This window comes from Hydractinia symbiolongicarpus, chromosome 5 (assembly GCF_029227915.1).
Source record: "Hydractinia symbiolongicarpus strain clone_291-10 chromosome 5, HSymV2.1, whole genome shotgun sequence".
NCBI classification, from domain to species: Eukaryota; Metazoa; Cnidaria; class Hydrozoa; order Anthoathecata; family Hydractiniidae; genus Hydractinia; species Hydractinia symbiolongicarpus.
In genome coordinates this window covers 11,156,365-11,180,947 of record NC_079879.1, presented here as the reverse complement: position 1 = coordinate 11,180,947, position 24,583 = coordinate 11,156,365, and the positions used below count along the sequence as shown (strand labels likewise).

Below are 24,583 nucleotides of genomic sequence, written 5' to 3'. Positions count from 1 at the left end.
TTGTATCTTTCCTGACATCCGGGATACAATTTTGACCAAAAGCGTAGTACGGTGTGTCGTTATTAAGGAAGTAGGATTGTGGAAACGGAGTTCTTAACACTAAACAACGAAAAGCTTGCACGAATCAACCAAAAGAAATTAACCAAAGATTGATTGATGGAGAATAAGTGTAGGTGGAATGAGATTGTCCTTGAGGTGATTAGCTGAAGGTGGCGTCCAAGGAAGAAATAATCCAGAGTATAATATAAGTTATTTCTGAAAGAAAAAAATAATAAACATAATTATGTGTCATTTTTAATTAAACCAAATGTTGGGGTAGTTTGGCACAACAGCTTTTGCTCTTAACCAGCATTATTTCTGTTTACTTTTATCAATCACATTTTTATTAAGCTTCAACCGGGGCCTATCTAGCTAGCTGTCAACTACCTCTGGGTAAAAAGGGAAAGTAGCCAAATAATACAGTTTGCTGCAAAAAAATTTTTAAATCTTTCTTGTGCTAAATGCAGTTCGGTAGCTACACCCAACCTCGTCCCCAGGGTCTTGTTGCCCCTGAGCCGTTATTACGGAGTGGCCAGCGATGGCCTTTTCACCGCTATCAACTTCATCAACAGGGCAAAAGGTTGAGCTACATCTTTACTGTAATATAAACGTCTAAAGTTTGTTGATTCAATAAAAGGACAGTTTCCACTAACCAGTAATACCTCGAATTTTTTTTCAACTGCAATTAATTCTTATTTACACCGACAATTTTGCAAATTTAAACCTTAATCCGCAAAAATAAAAAAATAAAAAATGCTGACTAATTTTTTGTCTGGATGGGGTAACAACGGGTTGTGTTTTTATTTTAATTGAAGTTTTTGAGGTTAATAATCAACCCGTTTTTGACATCGTTAAGACATCTTTCTACCTCATCCAAATTTCGTGGAAGTACGAAATGACTGCATCATATCTCTTTACTAATAGCCGTATTCTGTTTGTCTGTTTATAAAGCACAGCGGCCCCGTAAATATTTACACGGGCTCTCAGCTAGTCTCTTTAATAACAGCTGTCGTCCGTCTGTCTGTCCGCTAAAAGCGCGTCCTGTTACGGAAACACGAAATGCAGGGTTAACGACTATCTGTCACGCAAAATGGTACTGCAAGTAGCGAGGCTAAAAGAGACGGACGGGCAAACCTGTGGAGTTTTCCACAGGCCCCCGACTAGTATGAGGATATTGACATGGTTGATTAAATCTGTGATGTCATCAAAAAGATTAAAAAGACAGTGCATTAGAAATCTAATCTTGTGACACACCGTTAAATAACGGGCTGTTTTGTTGTTTGGTAACCCTTAGTTTCTACAAGTTAAGTTCGATGAAAAGGGTACTCGTTAACGCTGATGTTCGTTATCACGAAAATCTACCAACCAAGCCCTTCTAGAATATTAAGATACCTATAATGTTAGCATGACTTGTATGAACGTTCGTGTACAGTTTACACGAACGCGTTTTGAAATTTAAAAATCAATTTTTATGAGTAATGAGTTTTGTTTCATTAAAATTCATATTGTTTGAATCCAGGAAAAGTAAACTATCTCGACCACAAAAGAAAAAATGTTCAATATTAACTTTATCAGTGTTATGAAAAGAGTTTTTCTACATGAAGTTGTGATACTGCAGAAAAAAGAAAGAAAAAATAAAAAAGGGAAGAAATGTCTCATAAGGTTTTCAGAGCACAAAGGAAGACATTTTATGAAGATTACGATCTAGATGACGATGATTTTGTGATTTCTCCAAGAAAGCGATATGACCATTACAGAGAAAATTTTCAACACAGTGCAAATCGTCCTCAAAGAGAACAGCTCTTATATTATCAAAATAATAAAACTCCAGAAATCAATGGAGGCATTATGTTTAAATACAGTCCTAGAAAGTCACGTGATGTGAGAGAATGGAACCTACCAGTAATACCCTCCTCCATGTTTTCAAAAAGGTTTCATGATAGCGCCGAGCTTCAAAATGGCGTTGTGACAACTGGAGATGCAATGATCCCTGCAGCTCCACGAAAGCGAAATGAATCTGTTCAAACAGATCAATGTGACTTCACCGAACACCCAATTAAGAAAAGTAATGCCATGCACGAGTTAACACCTGTTTCCATGGTGACACAACAAAAGAAGAAAAGCAAGGAGAAGGTTTATGTGGCAGACGAAGAGATGATCGCGCCGATTATTTTTGTAGATCCCGAATGTTATAACAATGAAATTGATAAATGGGAACAACAAGAACCCAACAATATCGTTCAACGACAATTCGCAACTTTGAAAGATTGGATGGAGGATGTTGTTAATATTAAAGGGTTACAAGAGCAGCAGTCTAAACTTAAAAAGAAAAAGAAAAAAAATCCTTGGAATACTTTGAGAAACATCGTAGTGCAAATGAGACGAAAGTCCATCGATGCAGACACAAAGCTATCTAACAATGGAAAAATAGAAGAAAAGATATTAAAAACGAAGAAAAGATACTCAAAAATAAAAAGTGCGTGATCAAATGGAAGGTGTTTAGGGTACAGAATTTATACTTTTTTTACCCTCTGCGGGACGTATCTCTTAAAAACAACCAGAGGTGATAAGTGATGTTGAATTTACGTCTTTAAATTTTAAAAAACGTCTTTTCCTTTGCGGGATGCCCGTGTTTAATGATTCGATTTATACGAAAAACTATTGTTTGTGACGTTTCGGGTGTTCAAACACACATTCTTAAGCAGTCAATGCTTAATAAATTTTGTCTTAATATGTACAAAGTTTAACAGTAAGAACCATACTTTATTCGGAGAAACTTTCGTGAATCCAAAAACTCGCGAAATATTTAGGATAAAATTTCCCGATAAACTTTCGCAAGATCCGAAATCGGAAAGTTTTGGGGAGATAAACTTTCGAGATTTTTCGTTTTCGTATAAAAAAGGTGGCCCAAGTGAGGGAGAGTTAAGAAATAACTTTCAAAAACAGCAAATTTTTTTCAGTGGATAAACTTTCGCGAATCGACAATTTTAAAAATTTGTACTGAATAAACTTTCGCGAATGGTCATTTTTAAAAGTTTTGCAAAAAAGTCCAAGAACAAAAAAACATTCGAATTAGTCAAAGCCCTGTTTACGCTTAAAATTCGAATTAGGAAGAGAATCGTACTGAAGGGACTGAAAAATTGTACCCGAAACGTCGCAAACAATGTAGTTTTTCATATCAGTTTACTATTGCTGCGATTATTTGATACTTGCATATCATTAAATTAAAAATTTTTCTTTCATTTAGGGACTGCTGATATTAAAGATAAACGAGAGAGAGACATGAGTTGGTTGTTTCATTTTTGGAACGACACAGACATAAAAGAGGAATAGTCAAGAAAAAATATTTTACACATTCGATGTATATATTTTAATGAGAATTTATACTTATAATTCTTACGGTTAACATTTGGTCTAAGATTTCTTTTCATAAAATACCGCCTCCCTTCCTCCTTAAAAGTACATGTCAAAATGTTTTACCAGTTTCTCTTTGAAGTGCCAATTTCACTTTAAAACTTATTGATCGAACGAACTCAAGGATTCTAATAATATTCGCGAGCTTAAATTTGATGGAATGTAAATTTCAGAGTTCAATCTCCGTCATAAAGTTTTCTGCAGCAAGAAAACAAGGAGTTTAGGACAAATATTAAAGAAAATAAAGTCTGGTCTTTGTCGCAGATTATCGTTGGAAAGAAGCTTTTTACCAGGACGTCAATAATTATTTGTACGTTTGTTTCAAAAAAGCTTTTAGAAACTAAAAACAGAGCCGTTATTGAAACAGTTTTAAAGTTCTTACCATAATAAAATAGTTTGACAAATTGCTGACAGACAACTGAAATCTATGTTTCTCACAAATTTTATCATACCATAATAACGCTGTTTTAAAGGAAGGTTTTAGTAAACGAAAAAAGTGATATAAATATAAAGAACTATTGTATTTCCCTTCCAATTTTTTTTTATAAAAAAATTTCAAAGAAACTGAAAAACTGGCTGAATTTATATTAAAGTATGAAATCGTTAAAAACTCTTTTTATAAGCAATATGAAGCTTGAGATCCTTTAAAGAAAATTCGATTTTAAAAGCCCTGTTTTTTATTTTTTTTATTTTCTCAGTTTGATGAGTGCTTATTTACAACGTAACGGTTACGACAACTTTTCGTTACGAGAAATAATTGAAAATTCGCGGGAAAAGATTTGTCAACATAGGAGAAGAACGACTTAACCGCGTGTTTATGAGTGCTTATTTACAATATAACGGTTGCAATATCTTTTCGTTACACTTTAATGCTAATTAAATAACAAAAGTTTAAATTTTTTTGTTTTTTGTGAAAAACATAATATAATGCAAGTTTGTATACATTTGTGTTTGAATGATAATGTGAGCTTATAATTAGCGATGTGTCAATACGACACACAGAGCGATCAAACAAAATTTACTTATCATGACTGACTAACAATTTATTTCAGCTGACATGGGTATTATTTGATCAATATTACTGTATGAAAGAAAACACGTAAATTATTTGCTAACAGATTTTAAATTCGTTTATTCTCCCAGCAATTATATCCCTTTACTCGGCCTACGTGAATGTTGTTTCTAAAGAAATTAAACTACTTCAATTTTTTTGTTGACTATGACATCAAGTTTGTTTTTTTGTTATCAAGACAAGTTCACATTTTTGTTTTTATAAATTCGCAACACGCAGTAGTCACTTAGACAAAGTCAATGACGTCATTCAAGTTATGAAAACAAAATTTTTTTTGGTGTTTTTATAACGGTTTATCTGGTTGAAAGGATTTGTTAAAATTTAACTTCATAAGAATGGCCATGGATGATATTTCCGTCGTTGTAACGTCAGATTCTTCACTCACTTCGCAAGAACAAGGTAGTCCGAAAGCATTACGCGCGAAGAAGGAAAAAAGTTTCAGGGAAATCAACCATCTTGATCTGTTAGTTCCAGATCCCAGTAGGGAAGATGGGCGTGTATCGCCAACGCCAGGCAGTCCAAGTTCAAGTCCACGAAGTTCTTTCAAAGGAAAAGGAGGTAAGTGTGAACTATAATGTCAAAATAACTTCTTCTCAAAGCACTGTAAAATAAAAATAACGGCTCAGCTTTAAAAAACGCCCTCCTAGATAAACGCCCATATTTAACGCCCTTTTGCAACCCGTAAAAAGGAGAATAGCCTTTTAAGCTCCTTTCACTTCCATTACGAAAACACAAAAAGTTAATATGTGTAAAGTTTTAGTGAGGTATGGTAAGTTATATATCTTTATAGAAATAGCTTTCTTATTCCACTATTCCATATTGTTCAAAGTTTTTCCCTTCCTTTTCAAAAAACATTTACGTAAACATTTGGAAAATTAAATTGGCTAAATTAAAATGGTTTTGTATTTAAAAATTGTATTTGTAATACAAAAGGTTCAAAAATACGCCCCTTTCGGCATCAGCTAAATTTCGCCCTGAAATGCAACTAGTCGGTTTTTTATAAAATGGTTTTATAAAAAAAGTAATTTTGTTGCGCCGGTCACACATCCCGAGGCTCTTTACACCGGTCACCGACTAGTATTAAAATATTTAATAAGGCTGCTAGTTGGAACAAAAAATATTTTTTTAAAAACTAAAGATTATGTCACTTCTGCACAATGATGTATGCTTCTTTGATACACAAAAAGATTCTTGCAATAAATCCTAAAAGTTGCCAAGGTGGAGGTTATTTTTGACCTAGACGTTTTGAGATGTCTTCGCCATTCAAGTGGTCTGGGTTTAATATAGAAGCCTTTATCGCCATCATGTTTTTTTAATTCACTTTAGCGATTTTTAGACTTTTTTGCTGATAAATATTGAATAAACTTTATAGAAACAATATTTACATAAACAGAAAAAAGTGTATGGAGGGAAATAAAGAAGAGTAAACAACAACAAAACGATGTAGAAGCTAATACAAAACCTGAAACCTTTATGTAGAGTGTCATATAAAAAACAAATTAAAAGAAATAAAATTGAGCAGTTTTCTCTTGAATTGTACTCGTTTGTGGGATGCTTAACGCATTTCATCCCTGCTGGGGAAAATTTAAAAATGAAGTGTAACTGGCCCAATTAGTGGCATTGAATGACTACAAACAAACGTCCGCAGCAGGCAAGTTCGAATAATTCCACACGAAATTATCAACAAGGCAGAATCACAAAAGTTGGACCTCTTTCCTTATTGTTACTTACAAAGTGCAAAATAATTTAAATTCTTGGAAGTTTTAAAGATTTTTTTTCTTTGTATCCACGTCTATTCAAGCATGCTGGTTGCGTGTACATTTTTTTGTTTATATATACACTGCTCCGAGTTCGCTTCTGATGATAATTCTTTTTCATTTTTAACTTAAATTAAAATTCAGATTTTTCATTAACAATATGGTTGTTTACATTAACGAACAGCGTATTACTAGATCATGAGAATTGTTAAGTTTTAGAGCGACAATTTAGCATATTTATTAAACTACCCAGAAGAAGGACAGGTGAGCCACACTTTCGTATTTGCTAGAAATCGTTTCATAGAACTCTCTTATAGGAGACATTTGCTTTTGATTTTCGGGGAAAGTGTTGGTGAGCAGAGGAAAAATTTCCGACTTTCCTTAAATATCTACGGCTAATACCTTCTCCCATAATACACTAGACGCTAAGTATGTACCCCTCCCCCTCTTACTTTATACCCAAAAGTCTTAAATTTAAAAAAAAACATGGTTTGACCTACTATCTATATATATGTTTATAATATTCGGTGTAATATGGTCGTAACGAATGATACCGTTTGCGGGAAATTAAAAGTCTGAAAATGCAACCCGATTCCGAAAATACTACCTGTTTCCGAAAATACCACACATTTTCATGTTTTTCGTCACTCAAAATGGTTCACTGTGTAGTCATATCACGTCACATACAATAACACACAAGTCATCTTAATCGACATTAAAAACAATAACAACAGGAGATAAGACGGAAGCACTTCGTTTCCAGTCTCCTTGAGAAAGATGTTCGCTTTGTACTTTACATTCGCGTTGACGAAACGATGTTTAAAGATACGGATTGGAATAGCTAGTGAGTGTCTGGTATAAGCCATGTTGTGTTTGTTTTTGTATGTTGTGCGTCTTTGTTTGTTTGTTTTACTTACGTATTATTAGTGTGTAGCCACAGTTCCCTAAACTTATCTGACAAAACAGGAATATGTTTTTTTTCTCCAAATCCAGATAGTTGTTCATCCAGAAAGCATGTTAAAAAAACTCACAATTTTTAATTTTTTTTATTTTCATAAATAAAATATTGTTCGTAAACCCCCAGGTTTTATTTTAAGTCATCTTGGTAAACTGAATGCACTGAAATAAGTTACCCGCCAAAATACTTATAAATACACTGTAAGTATTTTTATATGCGTTTAATATGTCAGGCATTAACAGAATTCAAGTACTGATATGTCAGACAGATGAGCGTGTAATTTTCTAAAAAATAACCATATTATTTATGATTATATCAGCATATGACAGTTATTACATTTATATTATCATGTCCTCACGAAATATACCGTTTAAAATGTAAACACAAACTTTGATATGTTATGGGGCGCGATAATAGCATTAAAGCTGAAACTAGGGATTATCGTGTTAAGGCGGTATTTTGAAGTGATTTAGCAACAGTTTCTTTGGGATTTGATAATACTTGGTATTTGGCTGTGAATTTTTACATATAAGCCAGTATACACACTTGACGTTAAGGAATTCTTTTGTGAATTAACTTGAGAACGTATACAACGGTTTTTAATGAAGTGTTTGTGGTGAGAAAATTAAAACATGTTTGTGAATCTCTTGTTTTGTTGCTGACTTACGTGAAAGATCTGATCAAAACTCCGACTTCCTTATTTTAGGCTGGGCAAAAATAAAACGAGAATTGATAACTTATAGTAAAGAAAAATCGAAAGAAAATTCAGCCGCGGAAAGTAGGACGAAGAATAAGGAAGACGAAACAAGTCCAATGAACCCTCCAAAATCACCGGCAACCGGCAGAAAAAACCTCGATGTGGTAAATAACAATAACCATTATAATTCCAGTGATCGAAAGAGAACTATGAGACTGCTAATACTGGGACAAGATGGTGTGGGAAAATCAGGTAGTGTTTCTACGTACATAAAGTTTGTTCTGTTTTATTTTGTTATTTATTAAAAATTCCGACCTCGTTCCCAAGGCTTTGGGAGGTGTAAATGAACTGTCATCTTTTCATGCGGATTATTTTTCTTTTTTTAAATTAAGATTTTTCTGGCCTTGCGCTGAAATCAAGAAATTATAAGTTAGTTGTTAAAAAAGCTCTAGCGAGCACGAAATACAAAGACCTTAGCAGTCAAATACATTTATCAAAGTCCTGTCTTATTTTCTTATACCGCCTTTTGCTTGGGTAGTGAAATTTAACCATGATAAAACAAAAGCTAGCCGTGTTTTTCTCTCCTTCAAGAAACTGTAAAGTAGAACCACACAAAGAAGGCAAAAACCACTAGATTTTCCTTTATTTTTTCTTTATTTATCCAGGGTAAAAATTTAAGTAAAAGGCAAATCAGGAGGAAGTACAAAATTTTGTCTGACAAGTCTTACTTTGCAGGTCACATTTCCAGGTTCTTCTAACTTTTTTTGTCTAGTTTGTATGGTGTTGGCGAGGCAAAAAGTCATTGTTTAAAATGTTGTTGATTCTTTTCTGACTTGCATATCTTTTTTTAAAAGCATTTATCGTGCGATACCTCACCCGTCGGTTCATTGGAGAATATGATCCTTCGTTAGGTAAGTTACCTTGAAAGGGAAGAAATTTTTGCGGGAAAAATTTTCGCGAATGGAGACTATAAGAAAGAGGAACGATTCCGAAAGTTAGAGGATATTTTTTTATGTATATTTACGTCTTTCGTTTTCAAAGTAGCTCAGGAAGCTATTTTATTGTGACTGAAATGTTTTTTCTTTGGGAAAATGTCAATTTATTAAAAATTAATTTCCGCGAATGAGCATTTTTAATTTATTTCGCAAATTGAGGCAAAATTTACGAATAATTTTTTTCACCTCAACTTTTTTACGTGAAAATCTCTTTACGCGAAAATTTCCTTCAAATAATTTATAATTTTTTTGATATATGTATGTCTCATATACTAAACTTGGTAATTCTATTTTCAAACGTTTTTTATATAGAAGGAATATTTCGGAAAAGCATAAACTTCAACAATCAAGAAATTAATATCGAGATGAAAGATACAGCAAGAGGGGTAAGAAATAGTTTTTAGAAGGCCTTAAATAACCAATTACTGTGCTTTTGCTTAAGACTTGCGTTTATTTGCTAATTCTGCTTCTAAAAGGCTCGAATTAGATATTTGCCTTTGAGTGTTTAACCACAAACATTTAAACTAAAGTAGGGTGGACATTGTGCTTATTGGGAATACAAAAAATACTTTTCCACCCTCCTCATTGGGCGGCAATTTTCAAGATGTTGGCGCCGCTAAGCTATGTCACGGAAAATATAACGAGAATGCTTTTTCTTATGTTGGCATCTCCACCGTGATTTTTCTAATTTAGTGCCGATGGATCGACTTTATGTTAAAAATACACGAAAAATTTTTGGATATGCGATATATTTTACGAGCTAACGACTAGTACTTTTTATTTTTTTATCAATCAGTTTTTATTCTTACAGGTAAATTGGCCAAAAAGAACAAATGATTTGATCTGGAGTGACGCGTTGATCTTTATATACTCTATAACGAACAGAAACAGTTTTTTCGAAATACAAAAAATCAGTAAACAGATAGAACAGCAGAAGAAAACACGTGGTATACCGTGTTTAATAATTGGAAACAAGAAAGACTTAAGCCATGAAAGAACTGTCAGTTTTTTAGAAGGTAGCAAACTCGCCTCAATAGTACACGGTACATTTTGTGAATTGAGTGTTTCGGATAATTTCGTTGATCTCGAAGGCGTGGTTAACCACTTCATCAAAGAAAATTGTATCAGTTTTAAATATCCAACAACTCAGGTTCACATGCTCGCTAGTAAATCGAGTCCTGAAATTAGACAAAAAGGTCAAGCTGAAAGGCCTAATTCAACGCCGGAATTTCCAAAAACTATTGAGGTGGAGGAGAGCAAAACGGAGAAAAAAGGGAGAGCGTTGTGGCAGAAATTACGGACGAATAACAGTGATATCAAGAAAAGTAAAAAATAGATCTTAAACGGAGAGTGTTCGTCTCTGCTTCATGGACGTGCGATGCCCACCTGCATTGAGTTCTAATCCTTGTGTTGCTTTTCAGCACCGCTTGTTTGCGAGAAAGTACCAGCATGTTGTATGAGGTTGTGATAACAAAATTGGTGTATGTTTTGTTTGTTTTGTAAATATTAAACGTTAGTAAGTTAAACCTCAATTGGTGTTTTGTTCACATGAGTCACAATGTGCCTCTTTATATGGGCAAAAAATAAAATTACAGACAAGATAAAAAATGTTTGACAACGTTACAATATTTATATAAAAAACAAACACATGAGGGTCAGATGGCAATTTCTCTCGATTTTTCAGGGTAAAGCTGTTCAACTGGCCAAGTGAGGCATTAGGAGCGTTTGTCTTATTAATCCCATTAGAATGCACAGTTCGCCGTAAACAATTCAAATTTAGATATATTTTAAATTAAAATCAGCGTTGACGAGTCAAAATTTACATATATACATATAAAATCATCAGTTTTTAAGGTCCATCATGCGGAATCGCTACACTTCTCCATAATTTTTGTTGATTCAAAAACAATTTTAGGAAAGAAGCCTTTCCGCAGCCAACTGTATACTGCCATCCACACTATTTAACATTTGAATTAGTTCTCGAACTTTCCTCTTAGGAAATAACATTGAAAGTTGATTAATTTTTCCGCTTGTCTCTGTTTTATCTTCCAAATTGTCACTTTCCGTTTTAACTTCGGGCTGCTCTTCTCCCATGTCAATCATTTCTCCATTGAAAAGAAACTGCTTCGTTGTGTCCCCATGACACTTCTGTTTATTGGTATCTTTTATTTTTTGATTCTCGATTTCATTCTGTTGAAATGGTGACAGATTATCAATATCAATGTCATTGTGTCGATGCTTAGACTTTGACGTGCAGGTACTGTTACCAACTTCTCCCACCACAAACGCGCTTTTGTACAACCAATCGCAGTCTTCGGTTTCCTGTCTTTCCGAAAATTTCAGTTCTTCCTCAATAAAAGCCAAGTTATCAAAATTTACAGTCGTTTTTTTCCGTTTTGCAGTAGAGGATGTTGAAGAGAGCGATGAAACTCTCTTTAATTTATCATTCTTAGTTGCAAATGGTTCTGTTTTATATCGCTCGCAGGTAGTGAAGCTGGTTCGCAATTCCGCATGTTCAGTGTCGCTGACGTCATTTTCTAAATTTGCATCTTTATCTGGTTTAAAAATCGCGGTTCCGTCAAGATCTGTATGTAAAGAAATTCGTGGATTAAATTCTGAAATTGGCAGGAAGGGATTATCTGTGCTTCGTAAATCCGAAGATGCATAATCGCAGTCATGGTTACCATCTTGTTGCTCTTTACTTTTCCGATATTCTTCTAACGAATTAAACGAGTCAATAGGTTTATATAAACATGGGTCATCGAGGTCTTGATCGTGCTTGTCAAGTCGTTTAGGGCAAGGGATAAACGAATTTTTCATAACAGATCCAAGGCGCGCATTTTCTTCAGAACGTTCACATCGCGTAAACACTGAACTTTCGCGTCGACTAGAATCAGGCGAATCTTCTGTTATTGAATTATTGGAAGTTTCATTAAAAGAAGCATAAAAACCTCCTCCATGCTCGTCCGGCGAGTAAAGTTCGTGTTTGTCCGGCGAATAAAGTTCGTGTTTGTCCGGCGAATAAAGTTCCTGTTTGTCTGGTGAGTAAAGTTCGTGTTTGTCCGGTGAGTAAAGTTCGTGTTTGTCCGGTAGGTAACGCTTATGTTTCTCCGGTGGGTGAACTTCATGTTTTACGTTTCCTTTCGACATCTCATCAACGAACTCTTTCGAAGCAATCCTAATAAAGTGGGCGTTTACATTAAGTGGGCGTTTACATTAAGTGGGCGTTTAGCTTGAAAATGTGCTACAACGTGTTGTGACATGAACGAGTTTTACTTAAGCCAATACACTTTTGTAATATTCATGTAAATGTTTTCACCTGAAGTGAAGTGAAGTGGGGTTTTCGATGAACATGCACGTGTTAATAAAAGAAGAAAAAAACATGTGCGCCTCATTCTTAACTGGGAAGGAAAAAACTTTAAACCGCTTCGGCTGTCCTATAAGCATTAACATTCAACGCACTAATCATAGGCAATACCAGATGATTGGTAAATAAAATTTTCCTATAAGGCAGCGCCCCCTTACAAAGTCTTCTGAAATAAAATTCGCCCCTTCAAACCATAAACATTTGGCATTTTTATGTTGTTTATCTCCAAATTGCAAGACTAACAGATGTTCTACTTTGAGATAAAACATCAACAAAATTAAGAAACAGCTGGAATAACGTACCTGGCTTCAAGTTCCAAATGAATATTAACTAAACTCTGTACGCTTTCTTCGACATTACAAGTATATATGACAGCGAAATCAGAATCATTCTCAAGCTCACTCAAAGTAGTCTTAAGAAAAAAAGAAGAAATACCGTGGTTATTTTGTCTATGTTTTATTAGAAGTTTTATTAGAAGGTTAACTCACAATTTATATCACAAAACTGAGCACGGCTTTCAAGTTTTCCTGGTTTTGGGTAATAAGACTGAAGATTTACAAATATTGCTATCAACGGTTCGTTGGTTACTGCAACAAAATCTCAAGAAATTTAGATTTAAAGTCCACAGAAAAGCATGATTCAATGAAAAAAATTAACCTACTGTGACTTTAAGCAAGTCAGGATTTCCACACTTGCCCACACATTCGTGTCCACATTGAACAACATATTTACTGATGTCACCTTCGATGACGTAATACAATTGGACATCACGTGTTCCAAAGGAATTCCTCAATAGAACACATAACTTATCAGTAAAAAAGTCTTTAAAAATAACTTTTTTTTAGCTAAACTGATGGCCTTTTGGTAGAGCGTTCACCTTCAGTGCGAAAGGTCTTGGGTTCAAACCTCAAGTCAAGTCATGCCAGTGACTATAAAAGTGCGAATCTATTCCTTATGCTTAGCGTTCAGCATGAGAATAGAATTGATATTTTAGGTGGTTGTCTAGTTGAGCGGCTGTTGTGCTTGCACGAATTTCGTGGCTCAAATGGTAGCTTCACATACACTAGGACACTTCGCAGACCCTCGTTGATAACAGGTTTATAAGAAACTAAAAAAGGTATCCTGGGTAAATATTAGTAATAATAAAGTGACTAATAGTTTCTACCGACCAAAAACTTTTGCCGCCTTTTTCGACTAACCATTCTAATCTTTAGTTTAATATTTTTGCCCATTAAAATTTGTTATCAATATTAACTTTTCATTTGTGTAGTGCATGCATTAGGAACAAAAAAGCCTAAAAAATAAAACTGTATATTTACTGTATTCTGTATTCTGACCCCTTTTATCAGTCGTTTTTGTCAGCCAAGAACTCAAAAATTGAGCTGCAATGTTGGGTACCGTTCATTCATGATAACCTAGTCCTTAGGAGTTCTGCAAGGGCTCGATTTTTCCCGTATATTATTAAAAAATTTCAAAAAAAGATGCGTTAAAGTGTACGGAAAAAGGCGGAAATTTCTGTAAAATATTGCTACCATTCAAAACAAGACGATTTTATATTCATAGAAATTAAGAAATTAAATAACTTTTGCGTTGACTGACGAGTGCCTACAAAATTTATCGACGTATGTATATTCTTCAAGCTTTTTTGCGTTGTGTTGTTTATAAGTTGATGTAAAAGAGAAAAAAACACTTCTTAGCTTACTTCCATTGTTTCATATTTTCTTTCTGTCTTAAAAATCTTCCATCTTTTAAACTTTCTGCAAGATCATCTAAAATAGGTGCAAGTAAGAATTTAAAAATATCCGTGGTAAGAAAACAATAGAAAAACATAAACAATCACTTTCTTTTTGCCTGCATAAATATTGCAATTCATCCACTTCATCAAAACTTCGTCCCAAATTCATTAAAACTTCACCTCAACATCCCAACTTCATCCAACTTTATTCCAACTTCATCAAAACTTCATCCCAGCTTCATTAAAACTTCATCCCAACTTCATCAAAACTTCATCCCAGCTTCATTAAAACTTCATCCCAACTTCATCAAAACTTCATCCCAGCTTCATTAAAACTTCATCCCAACTTCATCCCAGCTTCATCAAAACTTTATTCCAACTTCATCAAAACTTCATCCCAGCTTCATTAAAACTTCATTCCAACTTCATCAAAACTTCATCCCAGCTTCATTAAAACTTCATCCCAGCTTCATTAAAACTTTATCCCAACTTCATCAAAACTTCATTCCAACTTCATCAAAACTTCATCCCAACTTCATCAAAACTTCATCCCAACTTCATCAAAACTTCATCCCAACTTCATCAAAACTTCATCCCAGCTTCATCAAAACTTTATTCTAACTTCATCAAAACTTCATCCCAGCTTCATTAAAACTTCATCCCAACTTCATCAAAACTTCATCCCAGCTTCAATAAAACTTCATCCCAGCTTCATTAAAACTTCATCCCAACTTCATCAAAACTTCTTCCCAACTTCATCAAAACTTCATTCCAACTTCATCCTAACTTCATTCCAACTTCATCAAAACTTCATCCCAACTTCATCAAAACTTGATGCCAACTTCATAAAAATTCATTCCAACTTCATCAAAACTTCATCCCAGCTTCATTAAAACTTCATCCCAACTATATCTAAACTTGATGCCAACTTCATCCTAACTTCATTCCAACTTTATCAAAACTTCATCCCAATTTAATCAAAACTTCCTCCATACTTAACCACACCACGTATGCGGTAAAAGCCCTACCTCCTCTTTTCCTTTCCACAAGTGTTGGTAGTTTCTCTTCATTTTTATGACGTCTGTGATACCACACATAGTCACCAACAGGCAGTGTTGTTGTTTTAAATTTGATTCCTTCTCGTGAAAGAAGATTACAGAGCTACGAGAAGAGAAGAAAAAGTCCTGTCATGAAAAATAAAATATTGCATTCAAAAAGTAAAATATTTCTGAAGTAAAACAACTTTTTAAATCATAAAAAAAAATTAGTTCTGGTCCTCGTTTTTAAGTTGAAACACATTCGTGCAGGGTGAAAATGATTTATATCCACAGCAAATTCTACTAGGATTAAAACTTTTTTAGCTTAAACAGACAATGATGGTCTTGTTCAGCACTTTTTGCGCTACAGATTACTGTTGTTTACCGTAAGTAATTTATTGTGATCTCCTCCAAGCTCTCTATGGTCGACACACATCACAACTCTAAATAAACACAAAAAATATGTAAAATACAGCACCAAGCGAATTCTTCAAAATCACCAGGTCTGAATTCAACATTTTTGAGGTCCTGCCGGCAGCTACTCTGAATAAGATTTTTAACTTCCAGTGTGTAAAGTAAAACCTATAGCCATGGATAGTTAAAGGGGTCAAAATCCTCGTCTAAGAGATTGTAAAGCAAAATGTAAAATTTATTTTTGGCTACAACAAATTTTGTTTACCCATCACTGCCATCATCAGTTGTATACAAAGCATCATGGGAAGGCTTTTCAGGTGCTGACAAACCATCTTGAAAAATAAAACATTAAATTTAAGTAAGAATAGAAATTATAAAAAGTACTTTATTACGTTATATAGTGAAGGAAATATTAACCTTTTAGTCTTTCCGCAACCTCAACACCTAATGGTAATATCTGATAAACAACTTCTTTTGCTATGAAACGAAATGTATTTGTTTGAGTGCAGCTTAAAAAAAACACACAACGAAATCAATCCACTATATAACAATTATAGCTATATAACAATTTCACCACCATAGCAAGTCAAAATTTACCAGGCTTGCAACTTTCTCATAGTTGCTAAAATACATGAAATTTCTAAATAAGAAAAACGATGTGATTTTTTATATGCATACATCTCATTCTTTTCTTTATGTAATTCCTTGATTCCAAAATGTTCAATCTCCACCACGCACAGCAGAAAACTAAATGTAAAAACAATATCAGCCTCAAATACAAAGCAGTAAGGCATGGAAAAACCTGTATATATCTTTCGCTTTCATTGTTTTCTGGCTTTGATAAACCAGGCCTGGTCAAGGGTAATGCGGCCAATCACTTTCCCAAATTTGCGATGGCGTGCGAGAATGATCACACGCCTAATTTATGTTTAGGCGAGTAAAAAAGCATAATGGGCCGCAGTTACGAAATATTTACTGTTTATCTAATCTTTCTTTCTCTTTTCATTCAAGTAGCATTATAACTACTTAAAATTACAGTAATTTGAATTATTAAAAGAATGTCATTGTGATGCAACCTTTATTTTGATTGGCTCAACTTTTTAAAAATTGTCAGCCTTTAACATTCGCGTCTGCACTCAGCACACTTAAGCTCTCATCGGCAATTATATACCAACGGTAAATTCACACACAAAGGAAATATAACAATGAAAAAGAAATTGTTTGTGCTACGGTAGATACCGTACAAAGCTATCTTATATTGACAGTCGGACTAATTAAGAAACCAAGGGCATCAAAATTTAGCATGGGTATTGACTTTATTTTCGAAGTTATTTAGTGCGTGTCACCTTAGCTTATATATTCACAAAGCCGAACAATATGATGAACTTGAAAAAACCGCAACAAAATATTAAACATTCTGTGGTAAATTTCACTGGCAGGAAAACTTTGCCTCAGCAAAAACATATTTAAGTTTATCTTTAAAAATTTTAAATAGGCACAGGAAACAATAGTCTCAGAAAAGCTTACTTGAAGCAGAAGAGGATATCGGTGTCGTAAAGCTTTCTTCACACATTTCTTTGCATCTTTCACGAAGAACTTCACTATGTATTAAGGGGAAATCATCATCCGGACTAAAATGTAAAATGATAATTGAGAAGTCAACTCTGATATTTTACACCGTATGCACTAGATAGGTAAACATTTAGCGTAATAAGTAAAGATTATTTTACTGTGGAAAATTAGTAGAAAAATGCGCATAAAATATAAGAAGGAAGTACACTGTCCCATAAACCTTTTTGCAGTGTCTGCTCCGTTCGTTGTTTACTGTCAACCCTTTGTATTTCAATTTGTTTTAACGTCGGCGTGGTTATGTTATATGCCTGCCTGCTTAGTTAACACAACTCACGTTGGCTGACTCCAATTAGGTCCAATATTTTTCTAAGTCTAACCACATTATCATTACTATCATCGTTCTCAGCTTAACGTCCATGAGGACCAGGTATTAATGATCTTCTTTCAGCCTGACTTAAACTGTGTTCAAATTCCTCTGCATTAAGTCTGTTCGTGTTACCTTCTGCTAAGTCTTTCTCGGTCTACCCTGCTTACAAACAAACTGAATGTTAGCACTTACCTTCCTAAAATATCACTGCACTTCTTATGTACCATTACTCACGAGTCTAACAAAAACATGAGCTACTACTACCTTTACCAAAAACTCTACAAGGTCAATGTCCAACCAGGTCAGACTTGGCTACTGCTAATGCTACTGACTTTGCTGAGTTTACTCTCAACTCTTTCTCCTATAGTATTTTCTTTCACTCCTCAAACCTTTTAATTAAACCTTCCATCGATTTTGCTACATGAACTAAATCACCTGCATACAATAACTACCATAACATATTCTAAACTTCATCAACAGCGCTTGTAAGACTAAAACAAACAATAAAGGACTAAGAACAGAACTCTGATGCACACATCGTATATGCTAAATTTATCACTAAGTGAATTATCAATCCTGACACAACTTCATTGGTAGCATTGCTGTACATAGACTAAATCATCTGAACTAGCCACTTGCCACACCTAATACTCTCATACAGTCCTAACCAAATAACTTTACGTGGCACTGTATCAAACGCTTTTTCCAATCTACAAAAACAAAATAGAGATTCCTACTTTTTCTTGGCTTTCTTAACACTCATCCCCTTTCATATCCATATTTCACATCCTTTAACCACCTTTTGGTCTGAATTTCTAACCCGAAAGTAATTTAAGTCATCATGACATCACCACTATGTCACCAAAAAAATTGTGGGGATAATAATAATAATTTAGGCAGCAAATTCTGTTGGAGAATAAAACATACACAAAAGTTTACCTACTACTACTTTTTCCAGAAAATTAATATTATTAAATATGATGGTTAAAGAACTGACACTGTGAAACAAAAGATAGAAAAAAACTAATTTTGACATACTTATTAAATTTTGCTTCTTGTGTTAGATCATACAGAGCTGCAAGTAAAGCAGAAGCACTGCTCGCATATTTTTCTAAAAATAAAGCTTTTACCTTTGTAATTGTCAAATGCAGTAATTTTTGAGTTAAATAACAGCACAGAGTTGGATTTACCTTTAGCCGGTGGCTCACAGTCAATGTTGTCTCTATTTAAAATGAATTTCAGTCTTTCTGCAATCGCACCACCAATCTATATCGTTTTTAAGAAAGAAGGGAGTGACGTATAGCATACCGTGTAGATGGTAAGTTATGTTCAACTTCTGGGGTGTTAGCTAACCTTTATTTTGTCTGTTACACAGACAATTCTCAAATGAGAATACTAGTTGACTCTCCCAATCAAGCATCTATTCTTTATAACCACCTACTAACTTTTTGCTGTTAATTTTTCCCTGTCATTCCACGAAATCCATCTAGCAGAGTCAGCCAAAAATTTATTCATGGCATTTACATTTTTATTGTTTTATTTGGCTAAGCATGCAACAATGAAGTGTACATTAAAAATAAAATTACGTAGATCAGGTTTGTGTACAAGGACTTAAAAATGGTAGGCCAGTTAAAAACATAAAAATTTTGGCAGGTCAGGTAAAAAAAATAATGACTCGAAAACTTTGATCAATGTTACAATGAATAAACGTTGGGAGAGCTGTTTCTGAGTATCTGCGACCATAAAATTTCACAATTTTTACTATGGGGTGTCCTTCACAAAACTCTCACAGAAATTCCAGATTGTCGTCCAACAAATGGCCCAAGCTATGCATTTCTAGAACAAGTTGATGATTGTTGCACAACTTAAAGTCTTTTTACATTTTTTTAAAAGCTCCTATCATCCTTAAGATGTTTGCATATAAAGATTTTCAGATTTAATTGGGCTGCATTCTATCGTCACACGTTGTACATGCAATCACGCTTTATCAAGGTTTAAATAATATTAAGTGATTGGTTAACAAAAAAAAGCCATGTCACTTATGAAATTGTTCGTAACTATAAGTATAATAGATATTCGTAAATAGCGTGTTTCATCAATTTCCCTGTCCTTGAAACACAAAAATAGCATTTTTTGGTGTTTCACAACTTTTTCACCCTAATAAACCAAAACACGTAAAAACTTAAAAAGGCTGCAACAACGATGTCATTTCTCCCTACACAAACTTTATGGGGTTGCCCCATAAGTCACCTTAGTTGTTCCATGCCTCTTAAATTCTTCCTGCTGACCCTGTAGTTTGGAAAATTCTGTGAGTAAACATATCACAATGTTTTCTCATCAAAAAGAGCAACAAGTGCCTACGCGCTTTATATGCAGCTTTTTATGTGTCTGCATGCATTAATCCTTTAACATGCCTTGGATACATCTTATAAGGGAGTTGTGGCAGAAAAGAGTTAAAAAATATTTGCAAATGTTTTTTGTAGACGTTTAATAGAACCCACCCTTGTTTATTATTTTATATATTTTTCATATATATTAAAATTATGTTTTTATGAAACACCAATTCACGTAAAAGCACTAGGGCATGTAAGGCATGTAAAGAGGCTCATAAAGCATTAAGGCATATAAAAAACTATGGCACATATAGCGCGTATAGTATGTGGGTAAGTAATTTAACAGAAATCAGAAGTTGGAGTTTGCACAGTGCAGTGCTATAAAAATTGTCATCATATGTTCTATTCTATGGTACGTGTTATCTTTGTTGTTTTTAGCAATTCTCTTCAATAATTACATTATCTTTTCTGGACTGGAACTATATGATGGAATGAATTAAAATCACTTACAACGTTTTAGTTTAAAGAGGAATTGTTAAAGGTAAATTCTTCGGGTGAAAGATAGTATTAGAATTATATAAAATCGTGACAAGAGTGCTATAAAAAAATATGGATGTTAGGCTGCGAATCGTTTTCCAAATTTTAAAAGGGTTACTGCCACCTTTATAGACGCATTCATAAACATTTTAGCTGTTTAATATAAAGTTATATTAATGTGAAAAAAAATTTTCTTACTGCTTCTAGTTTTTCAGCCTGTTTCACTGAGCGTATTTCGCTATCTGCAAGATCTAGAGATACAATAGCCCTTGACGTCCATTCTGCCGCTGACTTTAGGTAGTTAAATTTTCGTTGGTACTTCTCATATCCAATCAAACCTCTGATGAATTTATACTTCTAAAACGATAACACCAATTTATTTATTACACTTCTTAAATGCATTTAAACAGAGAAATAAATTATTGCTGATAATTTTCATGTGGTGGCCATCATTCGCTCAATTTTCATGACTTATAACCCAGCAAAAGCTTATTTTACCCCTTTATTGGTAATTGCTAAACCTTTTCGTATTGTATATTATTTATTTAAATTTTGGTTTTTTTGTTGTCCTTTCTAATAAAATAGTCATGTATTTTATAGACTTATTTCACTGTGAAGCATTATGAGTAGTTTTCAGACTTTTGACAGGCAAAAGATGGCAGCTTAAATAGTAAAAAACATATGAAAAAAGCATATAATATATAATATAAAAAAGCATATAATATAATATAAGCAAATAATATATCATCACTCACAAAACTGTAAAAAGGAAGGCTTTTTTATTTAGCGATTGAAGCTCTTTTTGCCATCCTAGAATGTCTGCTTGTTCAACAAAAAAGACCTTACCGGTCGGGTATTTCCATATTTATTATACAACTTCTCCACCAAACATATGAAAATCATGTTCAGGAAAGCGAGAATAGCTGTCAATCATATTTTTTAAAGCATTGGGTGATGTTATACAACAGAGTTCAGCCGAGGCACATACAGCCTATCTTTTCTGATAAATATTGACTTAGAAAAACACTACATTTAAACACAGCAAAAAATGTACCGATTGGGTGAAGCACTTCCTTGCTTTCATATTTCATATGCACGCATGTCTTTTCTGATAAATATTGACTTAGAAAAACACTACATTTAAACACAGCAAAAAATGTACCGATTGGGTGAAGCACTTCCTTGTTTTCATATTTCATATGCACACATGTGTGTTTATGTACCTTTGAAAGTGTCTAAAAATTGGGACTAATTTTAAAAGCTTTCAAAATAGGATAAATCTTACTATATCGAAAAACTGACGCTCACGGACGGAGCTAATACTTGCAGATTCTTACTCGCTGCACCCTGGTAAATAAAGTGACAATGTTTAACTACTTCCAGATAAGTTATGTTGATTTGTACGAATATTTGGTTCACACACCTACTGAGCTCACACACAAATTACTTAAAGCACACAAACTTTTATCTATCTAGAATTCTGCTACATAAAATGGTCCCTGCTACCAAGTCAAAGGCATAGGAAAGTGCAAAAATTGTATATTACTTGGGTTGTAATGCACAAAACAGGTTGGATTCAATCTGCAAATTGCAACTGTGTAGCAGGGTAAGCATACATATATATCCTCTATTTGTTTTAGTGACCAAATAAAAATGTAAATTATTACTATACTAGTCGATAAAGCCCATGAAAAAATCCACTGAGGCAGAATAAATATGAAAAAGAAGGGTCATTTGAATTTTGATGATGTCAGCAAACCATCCACAAAAAAAAAATTAGAACCTTAATTTCATGTTGCCTCTATTGTGTAGAGCTTAAAACGCTGATCAAGAAAATGTATATGATCATGTGCTTTTGATGAGCGAATAATGAGATATAAGGGTTTAAAAATTTTGCTGACACAACAATGGCCCATCAAAACCCCCAAATTTTTTTTTAGAATTATGTATACCGTAATGCTTCGAATAACGCCTGGAGCGTTTATTAAATTTTTTGACATTCTGAGGGGGCTTCTATTTGAGGGGGGCGTTTAAAAGGCAATTAAAAAACTTTTTACACTTTGTTTCTTTTGCAGTTCTTAAGGATGCCTATAATATATATCTTCACAACAGAAAATAAAAGATATTTACATGTATTAGAGAATAAACTTCAAAAGCGAAAAGCAGACACACGGACACACAGACACACAAACAGACACACTCTCCGTATTATTATAAGAGATTAACTTTTTCTAGGCTTGGTTTAGCTTGCAGTCATGTTGCTGCATTGTTATTTAAATTAGTTGCATGTGCTACATTGGAGCTGAAAAAAATGACATGTACCAGCGTTTTATGTTCTTGAAAAAAAGCAAAAAAAAGATGCTGATCCTGCACCTTAGCAAGATTAAAAAAACCAGAAACACTTCATAAAAATTGATGACCTTTTAAAGATACACTTAATGGTTTTGTAGCACCTGATCCAATATAAGTTATTACTGATAAAAGGATCGAAAACATCTTGATATATTAAAGCAGATTGCTTCAGATGCAGTTATTTTTAAAAGCATTTGGGCCTTGACGATGATCAAAACCTAACTTAAATTTAAGTTGTATTTAACTTAAATTAGCTAGCTAGCTAGCTCGAAACAGTCAAACACACATATTTTGCCAAAAACAAATTTTAGTGGGCCTAGACAAATAAAACAACAAAAACAATAACAACAAACCATACCAGATCTTGAAAAGTTTTTTTCTTTGGCATTATTTTACATCATAGTTTTTCCGACAGTTTTTTGCCTAATACATCTTCTGCAAACGTTGTTCAGTGTGCTCCCTGTTGAGTCGAAGTCAGAAAACGAAACCGAATGCCATTTTTAACTGGAAAAATTAAAAAAAAACAAGATCAGGGAGCGTAATTTAACGGACCTAAATGATAACACACCCTGCTGCTGTATATTCGGGGTAGCCGAAAATTTGGTGTGGGTCCTCAAATCAAAAAATAAATACTTAATATTCAAGACAAAAATTTTCCGAATATTCATAAAAATGAAATGAAACAAGTTTTTATACCATGGAAAAATGCATATTATTGTAGAAAACATTACGATGGCCCCTAGTTCTATTCTATATTCTCACACTTCCCTTCTGTGTTTCGACACTTTTCTTCTCGACTTAACATTTCTTTGTATGTGGAAACTTTTCCTTCACAACTAAATTTAATCTGTTTCGCAATTTTACACCCATGGACTGTATATCTTTTTCACTTTCCGCAAGAAGTATAATAACTAACACGTGCTCAATTTGCCAACAGCTTTATATTGAAGCAGGTCCTCTGATGTGTGTGCATAAATAAAAAAATATCATGAACCAATTTAGATCAGTAACAGAGTGACACAATAAATAGCAAAAGTCGTCAAAATCATGGTAATGTCCACCAAGCAAACTACATGTTTTTAATTTATAACGAATGTGCTTTAAGAATATTCGCCTATTTTAGGTGAAAAACAGGTCTTTGGTTTAGAACAACAGAAAAATAGAATGATCACCAACTTAGTTAGAATTTCGATATTTTTATAAAAATAAGTGTGTATTAAAAAGATGCCTTACACGGAATACCACATTGCTATATCTTTTTATCTAAAGTATATGGTCCACTATACATATTTTTTTGGAGAGTTATTAATTACTGAGAATACTTGTTCTTTTTTTATAGCCGGGAGCCATTGTGTCATTTATTCACCTTCATCCCAAGAAATTTCGCCGTCATCTCTTATATATCGAAAAGGCAAAAATCCAGCTCAATAAAAATTCCGGACTAGAATTGGGTCTGTAAATATTTTGATTTCGGAGAAGTGCTTGTCACTTTGGAAGAAAAGCGTTTTGAACAAAGGGAGAAGATTTTGGAAAGAGGAAGAGAAATGTTTTTAGTAAGAAGAAAAGTGAGCCATAGGGGCAATCGTAGAGATGTGGGCATTTATTCGAGAGAAGCGCTAATTTGAATCATTACTGTAATTTCAAATAACATTTACTTTGGTGTTCACTAAAAACAATGTTGGGAAAGGATTAACCCATAAGCTAATACGGAATGTGCAAACTTGTCCCAGGGCTCTCCTAAAGTCTTGCAGGGAGCAGACTCATGCCATATTTTAGACATTCATAAAAAAAATCACTAAGGTGTGCTTATGTGTTGATGTCTTGCCTGAATGAAGCAAAAGCACCACAGCGAAAAAATGTCAGATATTTTTTTTACAAATATACTTTGGCTATTTATTACCGAGAGCTTAATTTAACAGCAGGGTAAAAAAAAAACC

The 24,583-nt window shown here is 33.8% G+C and overlaps 3 protein-coding genes across 4 annotated transcripts; 2 read left to right on the top strand and 1 right to left on the bottom strand.

The window, feature by feature from the left end:
- Positions 1–1,554: 1,554 nt before the first annotated feature.
- On the top strand, positions 1,555–3,474 carry LOC130644771 (uncharacterized). Its single transcript, XM_057450501.1, has 2 exons — positions 1,555–2,543; positions 3,287–3,474. The coding sequence occupies exon 1, from the start codon at positions 1,690–1,692 to the stop codon at positions 2,521–2,523; it is 834 nt and encodes a 277-aa protein (XP_057306484.1). The 5' UTR covers positions 1,555–1,689; the 3' UTR covers positions 2,524–2,543; positions 3,287–3,474.
- A 978-nt stretch (positions 3,475–4,452) lies between these two features.
- LOC130644767 (ras-like protein family member 11B) lies at positions 4,453–10,464 on the top strand. The gene is made up of 5 exons (XM_057450493.1): positions 4,453–5,083; positions 7,947–8,189; positions 8,792–8,848; positions 9,245–9,318; positions 9,744–10,464. Exons 1-5 carry the CDS (start codon positions 4,861–4,863, stop codon positions 10,266–10,268), a joined length of 1,122 nt encoding a protein of 373 aa, XP_057306476.1. The 5' UTR covers positions 4,453–4,860; the 3' UTR covers positions 10,269–10,464.
- Positions 10,015–23,537, bottom strand: LOC130644757 (uncharacterized). 2 transcript variants are annotated; one of them, XM_057450481.1, is made up of 15 exons: positions 23,343–23,536; positions 23,005–23,150; positions 20,493–20,651; positions 18,615–18,690; positions 18,463–18,535; positions 17,013–17,116; positions 16,164–16,232; positions 15,903–15,962; positions 15,751–15,817; positions 15,457–15,514; positions 15,063–15,195; positions 14,002–14,068; positions 12,961–13,087; positions 12,602–12,711; positions 10,015–12,110 (listed from the first exon to the last, which is right to left on the bottom strand). In XM_057450481.1, exons 2-15 carry the CDS (start codon positions 23,032–23,034, stop codon positions 10,844–10,846), a joined length of 2,400 nt encoding a protein of 799 aa, XP_057306464.1. In that variant the 5' UTR covers positions 23,035–23,150; positions 23,343–23,536; the 3' UTR covers positions 10,015–10,843. The 2 variants fall into 2 exon arrangements, with proteins under 2 accessions (XP_057306464.1, XP_057306465.1); XM_057450482.1 differs by lacking the exons at positions 12,602–12,711; positions 12,961–13,087 and having other exon boundaries at positions 23,343–23,537.
- Between the last annotated feature and the right edge of the window lie 1,046 nt (positions 23,538–24,583).

Bases quoted from the DNA above. Each gene is read 5' to 3' on its own strand.
- LOC130644771 (XM_057450501.1), top strand. From the start codon at position 1,690: ATGTCTCATAAGGTTTTCAGAGCACAAAGGAAGACATTTTATGAAGAT.
- LOC130644767 (XM_057450493.1), top strand. From the start codon at position 4,861: ATGGCCATGGATGATATTTCCGTCGTTGTAACGTCAGATTCTTCACTC. The intron at 8,849-9,244 runs GTAAGTTACCTT...TTTTTTATATAG, and splicing joins AGAATATGATCCTTCGTTAG to AAGGAATATTTCGGAAAAGC. The intron at 9,319-9,743 runs GTAAGAAATAGT...TTATTCTTACAG, and splicing joins TGAAAGATACAGCAAGAGGG to GTAAATTGGCCAAAAAGAAC.
- LOC130644757 (XM_057450481.1), bottom strand. From the start codon at position 23,034: ATGCCAAAGAAAAAAACTTTTCAAGATCTG. The intron at 17,117-18,462 runs GTATGTCAAAAT...TTTACATTTTAG, and splicing joins CAAGAAGCAAAATTTAATAA to TCCGGATGATGATTTCCCCT. The intron at 16,233-17,012 runs GTAAGCTTTTCT...TTTTACATTTAG, and splicing joins GATATCCTCTTCTGCTTCAA to TTTTCTGCTGTGCGTGGTGG.